The 11,508-nt window shown below is 33.1% G+C and overlaps 2 protein-coding genes across 2 annotated transcripts; one reads left to right on the top strand and one right to left on the bottom strand.

Annotated features, from left to right (window-relative positions):
- The first annotated feature begins 203 nt into the window (after positions 1-203).
- On the top strand, positions 204-2,096 carry amrt (TM2 domain-containing protein 2 amaretto). The gene has a single exon (XM_072530077.1). It carries the CDS (start codon positions 313-315, stop codon positions 841-843), a length of 531 nt encoding a protein of 176 aa, XP_072386178.1. The 5' UTR covers positions 204-312; the 3' UTR covers positions 844-2,096.
- A 5,918-nt stretch (positions 2,097-8,014) lies between these two features.
- On the bottom strand, positions 8,015-11,451 carry RpS30 (ribosomal protein S30). Its single transcript, XM_072546980.1, has 4 exons — positions 11,335-11,451; positions 11,059-11,153; positions 10,839-11,004; positions 8,015-8,248 (listed from the first exon to the last, which is right to left on the bottom strand). The coding sequence occupies exons 2-4, from the start codon at positions 11,131-11,133 to the stop codon at positions 8,085-8,087; spliced, it is 405 nt and encodes a 134-aa protein (XP_072403081.1). The 5' UTR covers positions 11,134-11,153; positions 11,335-11,451; the 3' UTR covers positions 8,015-8,084.
- Positions 11,452-11,508: the final 57 nt, after the last annotated feature.

Raw genomic sequence — 11,508 nt, 5'->3', positions numbered from 1 at the left:
TACTGTATATTTTTCTTTCTTTACATAAATAAATTGGGTTAACTAGAAAAATTGATTGTATACAGAGGACAGAGGCATTTCTTTAATCTTTAATCATTAATCCTGGCCTGACCTAATTCAGTTTTGGTAGCTAACAGCTGAAAAGAACGAGTCCATTGAAACCGAAAGAAGATATCGATGATCCTTGTTTACGCGTTGGGTGACTACGCCACTGTTGGATTGGTATCTTAAGAATTTTACCAGTCTTGTTTGACAAGTTAAGGTTAAATAATAAAATAATTTTTAGAATGTTTACATTTTTATTTTTTTATAATGTTAATTAATGTTTTTATTTTTCCTTTTTTATTATTACAAATTTTAACAATAAACAGTGAAGAACAGGAGCCTTTCGATCCTCGAGGCCCATTAGTCAATTGTAGCTTTCTTTCATTTGAATTCATAGAATGCCAAGACCCAGTAGACCACAAAGGCAATAAGACAGCGAAAGAGGAACTTAAGTATGGTTGTGTTAAATTTGGAGGGATGAAATATCATGACGTGGAAAGGACTAAAGTAGTGTGTAATGCTTTACCATCTATAGAATGTCATGGAAACAGAACTTTCTTCAGAGAAGGTGTTCCTTGTATAAAGTACTCCAACCAGTACTTTACTACCACTTTATTGTACAGTATTCTATTAGGCTTTTTAGGAATGGATAGATTTTGTTTAGGACAGACTGGTACAGCTGTGGGAAAGTTACTTACAATTGGAGGTTTAGGAGTGTGGTGGATAGTTGATATTGTTTTACTTGTTATGAACTACCTAACTCCAGAAGATGACAGTAGCTGGAATCCATATGTCTAAATTATGTGAATTTTTATTTGATTTCTTATTTAGGCGATATAATTTATTATGAATAATCCCAATGAATATGTTTTTTGTGCATTTTCACTATTTTAAGAAATAAATATATTAACACGAAATATATCGATATGGTTATTTTATGTAAGGTTAGTAACTTAGTGGGTAAAATGTGAAGATGTTTAAAGCATTGGTATAAATGTTGCAAGAAATGTGCAAGTAAGGTTCAGCACCCATGGCACAAGTATTTTAGAACTACAGTCTGAAACCTCTTACCCTTACAACTATTTTGTGATCTCAGCAACATAACAGCACAGGGATTTGCCTCGAGGCAATCAGACTGTAACTGGTTTCCAATAGTCTAAATCCGATTTTGTTTGACCTTCTTTCAGTAGTTGCAGTTGCTTGCAATTTTTTGTAGCATGTTTATAAACACATATAAATATTGGGTAAACATTTTAGGATATAACTACTTTCAGATTAGATATTATTAGCCAAAAACCTTGTTTAGATTATTTTGAATAGGTTAAAGAAATTATATAAACTGAATAATTGAGAAAATTTACGAATATTTCTATTTTAAAATTTTATTTTCATTTTGTGTATGCATTCATGTTGTGTACGCAACATTGGAAGTTGGAGATAAGTAAAATGAAGAGGCTATTACAAAAAATATTAATCTATTTATTTTTCAGAATGTCTATGGTAGCCAAGAAATATATTTGTGAACAAAAACAATGTTTTTTTTTGTTCAAAAAAACTGAATATTTTAAAAGCTAATTTTTTAAATTGGTCTTTTTATACCCACCATTTTGCCTCTTTTAACATTGTATTATAACCTGATAACAGTGTATTATAACTCAACTGTTCCAAAACCAGTTGCTTCATTGGCAGACACAGGTTTTATTAAGGTTATAAACCACTTACAGATGAAACTAGTTTTTAACCATTGTTTTAAAATAGTTGTGTCCTGGGTGCTGGACCTGAAGCAAAACTAGTTTCCAAATTTTGAAAGTTTTGTGTGTGTGTATTGACTTTGGGAACTAGCCCATTTGTCATATTTCCTTTTTTAATTATATCCAAAATTTTTATAATTTAGGTACCTACCTATTCTGTTTACTATATCTACAGGTACATATATGCTCTAATTGTTATGTATGTAATATATGTATATAATTATTATATATTATGTATATAATATGTTATAATATTGATACTGTTTTTTTTTATTTTAAAATACATATTTTTTATTATTATTATTGTTTTCTTTTTTTTTTTGTTTTATATATTTTTTGATATGTGTATACAGGTACACTTGATACACTCAGGGGTTTTTCAGAGTGATTTAAACATAGCGCAAACCTGACTACAGGTGAATTGGGGAAACATGATGATAGACACAAAGGAATACTTAATTATTATACATTTACTAACTGTTATTCTCAACATGGGCTCAAACAATGCACTGTAAAGTGAGATGTTCTTAGTCATTAAAATTTGTTGTAGATTATAAGGTATTTTCAATTTTTATATCTTGTCAATCTATGTTCTTCATTTCATACCATGGACAATCTGCGGTTTCTAACTATTTTAATTTAAACAGGTTTGTGAGAATCCAGATTTAAGGTATGGTGAAATCTGGTTCTACATATTTTTTTTACATGAATTATCATGTAGATAATTTACATGAGAGAAATTTTTCTCTCCTGATATTTCATGAAACCAATTCTTCTCGCTGATTTTGTGTTGAATACTTTTCTAATAGAATCCTTTATAATATCCAGACCCAGGATAAATTTCCGCGGTCAGGTGAATGAAAATTACTAAGTTCTCTGGAAGAACCGCGTTGAGAATTTAATACTTGACGTTTCGGCACTCATTTTGGAACAATTATCAAGAGGCATACGGTTCCGTTCGAGTTCGGGGTCTCAATCTGCCTACTCCCCTCACTCGCGACGTACCAGTATCCTGTTCTATAAAAATACAAGAACCGTCAAACGGCACTGAGGTCTCAATCTGCCTATTCCTCAGTGAAGACTGGTCTGCAAGCAAACAAGCAAGAGACATGTTCCCCCTTAGAATTACATTCGGGTGTAACAATTCATTGGAGCGAAGTGTATTAACTCGAGTAAAACAGGAGTCACTCCATCTCGCTCCACTGCTCCAGACCATCCATTTTCCCCCTATAGCACTCTGATGCGCGATAGGGACACAACTATCAGCCAAATGCTCTTCAAGTGGGAGTCCTGGGTAATAGAACTCCAACATGGTGCGCTAATCGATTTTAAATTCAGGACAGCGTGACGCACTTTATTCCTGTAATCCTCATGTGACTTATCCGCGGAACTGAAATTGCTTGCTTGGGCCTCAAGCCTCCGCTCTGGGCTGACGCCCAGTTCGGATACTTTTACGTGCCCGGTTTTTTTAGTTAATTTTTTTGGGTAGCTTGAGCCGGTTTTTTGTTAGTAATTTGTTTGATTTTTTTTTGTAGTTTATTGATTTTTTTAGTAGGATGTCATGGTGATAAGATCTTTGTTGGGGCTTACACAGTGTTTTGTGCTAGTCTGAATTGGTATTTTCTGTCTGGGGGATTGTTCTCTCTAGGGTTTGTATTCTCTCCTGGTATTTTTATTTAGTTCTCTCTCTTGGGTTTGTTTTCTCTATAGGGCTTATATTTATTATTCTGTCTCTCTGGATACCTTTTATTTTATTTCACTATTTGTTGTTTTGGACGTTTGTGTTTCCATCGATGGAATGCGTCGTATCTTATGATCTCTTGCAGTATGGGACTCAGGTGATTCTCCAGTTCTGCGAATTTTATTCTGGCTTTTTCCTTCATTATGTCCTTCACCCTGATTTGTTGCAGTTCTCTGAAAAAGAATCGTTCTACAACGTATCTTGGAACGTTAACTGCTTCTCTTAAGCTGTTGTTTTGAGCCGCTTGTATCTTTTTCTTTGATGTAGTACATACGTGTCTCCATGCGAGAGATGCGTACGTTAGTATCGTAAGGTGACGACCGGTCTTACCTTTTACCTTACCCTGTTTAGCTGCTTTTATACTCTCAGTATGCGCGGGAACGGTATGTGTGGTAACGGTCTGAGCGGGATGGGTTGGGGCGGGGGTCACTGAAGCAGCGGTCACCATGTTGCCGGCTGTCATTTAGCTTCATCGCGAGTGTTTAAGCAATAAGCAGGCCGTTTTACAATTTAGATGGCTTCACGAATTATTCTCGATTTTAAGGATCGGATGGGAGCGATGGTTTTTGCTTTTTCGAAATCTATTTTGTGGCCTGTCTGAATATGATGTTGGGCTAGGGCTGAAGTAGTATCGGAATGTTTGACAGATATAGAATGTTCGTAAATACGGTTATGGATTCGTCGGTTTGTTTGTCCTATGTATGTACGTGGGAAACTGGAACAAGGTATCTCGTAGACACCATGGTTTTCATTGGGGATTTGGTCTTTTACGGATCTGACGAGATTGGACAACTAGGTAGGAGTGAGTAGTGAAGTTGATTTTGATTTTTGGAGGGGGTAAGAGTTCTACTGATCTTGTAAGTGACATCTTTAATAAAAGGTAGACAGATTTTGGATTGATCAGGCGGCAAGGTTTCTTTTTTGGATGGAATGGGGTTTAGATGTTTTTGAATGCTCCTATTGATTTGGGTTTTGTGGTAGCCGTTTTGTAAGAGTGTTTGCCTTATTGAATTGATTTCGGATCATCTGTGATTGTTGTCGCTAAGTTTTATGGAATGGGAAACAAGAGTGTTAATAACTGAATGGAGTTGGGCGGGGTGATGATGTGACTGGGCGTTGTGATAACGGTTTGCAAGAGTGGGTTTCCGGTACACGGAATAGGAAAAACTATGAGGTGGGTTTTTCTGAATAAGAACATCAAGGAATGGCAAATACGCTTCAGACTCAACTTCCATCGTGAATTAGATACTGAGATGTATTCGATTCAGATGGGAGAGAAAGAGATCTAATGCGCCTTTGCCATAGGGCCAAATGGCAAAAATCTCATCACGTACCGTAACCAGCAGGTGGGTTTGAGATTTGATGAGGACCAGGCTATTATTGTCTCAGATTTCTCACCTCTTGAGGTATGCTCTACAATTATTAATACTACAGGATTATCTGATATTGAAGCATTATAACGCCAAGTTTAACACTCTCTACAAACCCTCCTCGAAAACCTGACGTTTAGGTAGGATTTTTCCGCTCAGAACTTTCGTAAAGTCCAAAATTTATGCTTGACTTCTGGGTGACACTTTCCTTCTGTGGACGTGGAGTATAATTTCAGTGATTTTAGATAGGCTGTATTTTCAATAAGGCATTTCCTTTAATTACAATTAAGCTAAAACATCACAAACCCTGGACTACCAAATGTATCCGCATATCAGCCAAGAATATGCGTTCACTACTGTACATCAAAAAATTTATTACCAACGTCTTTATCACTGAATATATCACCAAGTACAGAGGAAACTATCTAAAACTTGTTAAAACACTAAAAAAAATGTACCATCAAAATAGTCTGGGAAGCTTTCAAAGTGTTGCAAAAGAAACTTGATCCATAATAAACGATCTTCGAAATAAAACTACCACAGCTCAAACATTTCACTTCCAAACCCTGAAAATCTAAATGAATACTTCGTTAATGTGAGTAAAAATATAACATCAACTAATTTGCACAAGAAGATCCATATTCAAAAAAGGTTTCGAATTCATTCTTTAAAAGACCAGTTGATAAATCTGAACTGATCCAAACAATCAAATCTTCCTGTACTACTGATGGACTATCCATAAAAATTTTCTTAAATCTCCGAAAAATGTGTTGGAAGTCTTGGTCTCACTATTAATGATTCTTTGAAAAAGGTATATTTCCAGAGTGCCTAAAGACAGCCATTACTATTCCTCTTCATAAGGGTAGTGAAAAATCGAATGCCCGCAACTATCGACCTATTGCTTTACTACCGGTACTATCCAAAATTATCGAGACTTATAAAAGCCCCACCATTTTTTCTCGTTGAAAACATTTTATCACAAAGTCAGTTCGGCTTTTATCTAATAAATGTAACAGTGATACGATGTTTTCTGTACTACATGAGTTTTACCAAGCACTAAACAATAATATTTACACTGTCACTGTTTTTTGTGACCAAGCCAAAGCTTTCGATTGTGTAAATCACATTTTGATAAAAAACTAAATTTCTACGTGATTCAAGGTATTTCTTTGAATTGGTTCCAAGCTTACTTGGGGAATAGGAAACTAGTTAGAGCAAATGATACTGACTCTAGTCACAAAAGCATTTCACATAAAATACCACAAGGTTCAGTATTGGGTCCTCTACTTTTCCTTATCTATATTGATGACATCACTAATTTAAAAATGGATGAAAATTTTTTTCTTTTTGCTAATGATACCAGTATCACCCAGAGAAACTCTAATATTGCAACTATAACTTCTGAAAATAAAAACCTAGTCCTAATTTACTCTTTTAACATGGAATAAATCATTCTATAAAGTAGTTTTTCAACCCTTGCTTCTTAATAACAGCCAGATATCAATGTGTCTGTAAAACTTCTTGGTATTTTTATAGACAGCAACCTTAAGTCATAATTCATATGATAGACAGCAACCTTAAATGGTCCCATTATATAGGTTTGTTAAGTAAGAAACCAGCCTCATCCTGCCATGTAATAAGATCCCTTTCAAAGGAAATCAATTTAGCATCTTCCAAAATAACAGATTTTTCTTTGTTGGAGTCTTATATTTTCCTTTTTGGGTTTCTAGTAAAAGCTGTCCAATCTGATGTTACTTTTAAATTACAAAAAAGAGCAATACTGTATCAAAAGCGTCAGAAAACATTGCAGAAGCTACTTAAAAAATCTAAGGATTTTAACGCTTCCATCTTTATATATTTCAGAAACTGTTCTTAATTTTTAAACACCTATGTTTTTTCAGCAAGACCTAATCATTTCCCTTAACAACTTACATCTGCTACATCTTTCCCCAAATTCTGTAAATTGACAAAAGCCTATCTATCTGAGAGAGCATATTATCGAGTATAAGTTTTTTAAAGAATAATTAAGAAATTAAACTGCCCTTATGTACAAGTGACTAAGGTATTTATATATATATATATATATATATTTGAGTAGCACTATATTATATTTGGATATATATTTATGATTTCAATAATTTCAGTAAATTTTGTCATTTTCTGAATTTTTCTATGCTTTGTCCATAAAATTGTACAATTTTCATGACAATAAAGCAAAGCATATTTCTAGTCTATCAATACACTACACTGTGATTCTAGGTGCTCTTCTACCAGTTAGATTTTTTTCTTTAATTTGATCCTCTATTTTATCAGTTTAATATAAATTCTGAATAATTAAATTATTTAATAATAGTAGTAAATAAATAAAAGAAATTACAATCAATGAAAATAATAAGTCAGAAAGATATAGCATTTTGAGATTCGGTGAAATTAAACATTTGTCTCAATAAAAAAGATGTTTCCAAGCTAGTATATAAAAGCTTCCACTTCAGTTGGCAAGTGGAACATGAAATGAGCAGAATATAAAAAGAAAATTCAAAAATATCAGTTTACTACAGAAAATAATTCTGAACTCAGTTCATATTGCTCTAGCCAATAGGAGCAGAAAGACAAAGGTTATTTGTCTTATTTGCAAAGGTTGTTTAAAATTTACAGGAAAGCAGAAATCCACAGAAAGATCTCACAAATTAAAATGCATCTTTTGGAAGACACTCTCTACAGTGGTTAAAAACAAATAAATGAAAGTTTTTTCGTGCCAACATGTTTTGTATACCCAAAATCTTTTTAACGATGAGTAGAACAAATTACAACCATAAATATATTAGTTTTTAATATTTAAAAATTGTCTTTTTTCTGATTTAGAAAGTTAAGGTCCCCTTAATACAAACTAAATTTTCCTCTCTGGATTTTTTGATACCTAATCTATTATAAACGCTTCTCATAACCATGTATCCAAAAACTATAAAATGCTAAACCTAAATTATTCATTAAATCGTTAGTCTGCTCATATCAGTTTTTTTTTAATAATAATTTTACCTTTACCCTGTTTACTTTTTCACACAAACATCTCATAGGACAAAAGAATAATGGATTTAAACAAAAAAGTGTTAACTGAAAAAGATTTTTATTATTTATTGCAACACATGATAGTTGCTAATATATAAAGATTAAAGGAATTTATGAAGCTGGAGCTGAGTTGGAGTTTGGTCCCCTCCTGCGTCCGAAAGATGCAACTACATTAACAAATCTTCTGTTATATTGGATACGTCTCTTAGCTCTACCAGTCTTCTTCTTTTTCTTTTCTTGTTTTTCTACTTTTGGAGTTTGTCCCTTTACTTTACCTACAAATAAAATGATACATTATGTAAGTACAGTAAAAAAACTATGATAAAATAAACAGATACCTGTTAAACTTTTACAATTTCTAACTTCAAATGATTCTATGTTGATTATAAGTACATGTGTAGATAAACAATATAACATCACCAATATCATGCATTCAATGAATGAACAAATGATTCGGGCAATTCGCATTTTAGTGCACTCTAACCTAACCAAGCTCTTATATGACAGTTAACATACTCTTAAATGGTGTCAGAGTTGCCAAGTCTCCAGTTTTTTCATACTCTCACATAATATTATAGAAATGCATATAAAAATTAATAAATGTTAGTTAATTAAAGATAATCAAATGCATATACAATAAAATTTATTAAAATGATCTTCTTCTTCTAATGGCGCTACAACCCTTTGTGAGTCTTGGCCTGCTTAACAATGTTCTTCCATTCTGCCCTGTCGGATACTTTCCTTCGCCACTGCCTGATGTTCATGGTTTTAAGATCCCTCTCTACGTCGTCTATCCATCTTCTATGGGGCCTTCCTCTTGTTCTGTTTCCTTGGGGCTTCCATCTCTGGACTACTTTTACAGCTCGATTATCTGGCATTCTTTCTAGGTGACCAAGCCAGTTTAGTCTTTTGTGATTTTACAAATCTGACAATATCTGCGCTCTGCATTAGTTCATCCAGCTCGTGGTTCATTTTAATTCTCCACGAACTATCGCTGCATTGGGTTGGTCCAAATATCTTCCTTAGTATTTTGCGCTCAAATATTCTCAGTTGATTTTCATCAGTGGTTGAGAGGGTCCACGTTTCACATCCATATGTGATCACTGGTCTAATTACTGTTTTGTAGATTCTCAGCTTAGACTCACGATTCAGTAACTTACTTTTCATTAAGTCTTTGTATGCATAAAAGCACTTATTACCGCTAAGAATCCGTGCTTGTATTTCTTGACTGATGTTGTTGTCATTTATTATTGAGCCTAGGTAGGGAAAAGTGGAGGCATATTTGTAGGTATGGTTGTCTACCTTCAGGTTCTCATGTTCATTTGATTTTGTGCACTCCATATATTTTGTTTTGCTTTCATTTATATATAGACCAAACGTAGCAGCTTCTCGTGTCAGTTCTATGACTTTTTCGCTCAATACCCTTTTGTTGCGGCTTATTATGGCAACATCATCCGCATATTTGCATAGCTCTTGTATTAATACAGCCGTTTACATCCAGTTTTCTAACAGCTTCTAAAGTTAGATTAAAAAGTGTTGTTGATAAGGCATCCCCTTGTCTAACTCCATTTTCAATATCAAAGGCCTGCGTCATATCTCCATCTATTCTCACCATAGCTTTGGAACCCTCCAGAGTCATTCGTATAAGTTTAACCAACTTATTGGGTATCCCTAACATAGATAGTTGCTTTAACATCTTTTGTCGATCTACTCCATCAAACGCCTGTTTGAAATCGATATACAAGTTGTAAATAGGTATGTTATATTCAACACATTTTTCATGTATACCTCTTAACATATGTATTTGGTCTATAGTTGACCTCTTTGGTCTGAAGCCACATTGGTATTCACCAATAATCTCCTCCGAAAACGATTCCACGCGGTTATATATAATTCCTGATAATATCTTGTAGATGACATTTAAAACTGTTATGCCCCTATAATTTTTGCAGAGTCGTTTGTCTCCCCCTTTGTACATAGGAAGTATGATTCCCACTTTCCAATCTTCTGGGATGACTTCTAGTGTCCATATGCGGTCGATTAGTTTATGGATACGCCTCCATAGCGCATGTCCACCATTCTTTATCAGTTCTGCAGTTATTCCATCTGTGCCAGGTGCTTTGTTATTTTTTAGATGTTTAGTTAATTAAAGATAATCAAATGCATATACAATAAAATTTATTAAAATGATATAAAAAATTAATAGTATTAATTAAATTACCGTATATAATAGAAATGCATTGAAATTATATAAAAATTCATAGATTTTAGTTAAATTAAAGATAATCAAATGCATATACAATAAAATTGATTACAATGATATAAAAAATTAATAGTATTAATTAAATTACTGTATATAATATTTGTTTTATACTTATTTAAAACTTGTAGCTTCTCATAACACAAATTATAATTTCGTAAAAGTAACTTATATTTTACACCTTCGTATACATTTTACAAAAAAAAATATGGCAAGTTTTATACTTATTTAAAATTTGTAGATTCTCATAACACAAATTATTATTTCGTAAAACTAACTTTATATTTGTAACATCCATATACATATTTTACTAAAATAAATACGGCAACACTGTGACGCGGTGCCTTGAGGAAATATATTTGGTTAGGTTAGAGTGCACTAAAATGCGAATTGCCCAATGATTCTTTATCATAAAATTCAAAAGGTTGTTTATAGATATAGTAATACAAAATATTTATCAAGATGGTCGCATAAGATAAAAAAAATTGTCTAGGACATTCATAGTAACTAAAGAATTAAAAGTAAAGTCACCTCAAGCTATCCACTACAAATTATGAAAAAGTTTTTGGTGGGCACAGTTTTTTTTTGTATATAACATAGCTTACCTGCACGAGCTAAAGATCCATGAACTTTACCACCAGGCAAACCAACAGTCAATTCAATGTCTACATTCTCAAAATCTGCTACCAAGCTTTCGTCAGAAACCGGAACTCCAGCAGCATAAAGACTGATTTCGGATGCTTTAAGCGATTCCAAAGATGCGATACGGTCCTGGAATAGGATGAAATTAGATCAAAATTATAAATAAGTTAGTGATATTCAAACCTTAATTTCTCCTACAGTCTCATATCCTTGGCATTCAAGGAAATGAGTGGAGGTTCCTCTTAAACACAACTGCATGTTGAATAGATAGTGAAGTTCTACAATAAAAAGTGTGGTTAGAATATGGTTACATTCATTTTAAAAATAAAATTATTGACATTTTGAATCAATTACTTGACGAGAAGATAATCATTTTTTCATATTCGAAATTTGTATATAAAATATGCACTTCAAATGATTTTATATTAATTTAAAACATTAAATAATTTAATACCTCACCTCGCACAACACGAAACTACAAAAAGAGGAAATTTTTAGCATTGCGCATTTACACTTGCCAAGGAAGCGGATGTGTATACCATAGATAAATTAAGGTGGTAGTGTGCTATGGTGTATACTTGACAGCATTTCTTCTTTTATTTCTGAGTTTCTCGCTTTTACAATTTATAAATA

This window comes from Diabrotica undecimpunctata, chromosome 1, assembly GCF_040954645.1.
Source record: "Diabrotica undecimpunctata isolate CICGRU chromosome 1, icDiaUnde3, whole genome shotgun sequence".
Lineage (NCBI taxonomy): Eukaryota > Metazoa > Arthropoda > Insecta > Coleoptera > Chrysomelidae > Diabrotica > Diabrotica undecimpunctata.
The sequence above is the reverse complement of the archived record's forward strand: the minus strand, read 5'-3'. Positions and strand labels throughout refer to the sequence as shown.

Coding starts and splice junctions, on each gene's coding strand:
- amrt (XM_072530077.1), top strand. CDS start 313: ATGTTAATTAATGTTTTTATTTTTCCTTTTTTATTATTACAAATTTTA.
- RpS30 (XM_072546980.1), bottom strand. CDS start 11,133: ATGCAGTTGTGTTTAAGAGGAACCTCCACTCATTTCCTTGAATGCCAA. Junction 11,005..11,058: donor AGACTGTAGGAGAAATTAAG/GTTTGAATATCA, acceptor ATCCTATTCCAG/GACCGTATCGCATCTTTGGA. Junction 8,249..10,838: donor TGGATCTTTAGCTCGTGCAG/GTAAGCTATGTT, acceptor TTTTATTTGTAG/GTAAAGTAAAGGGACAAACT.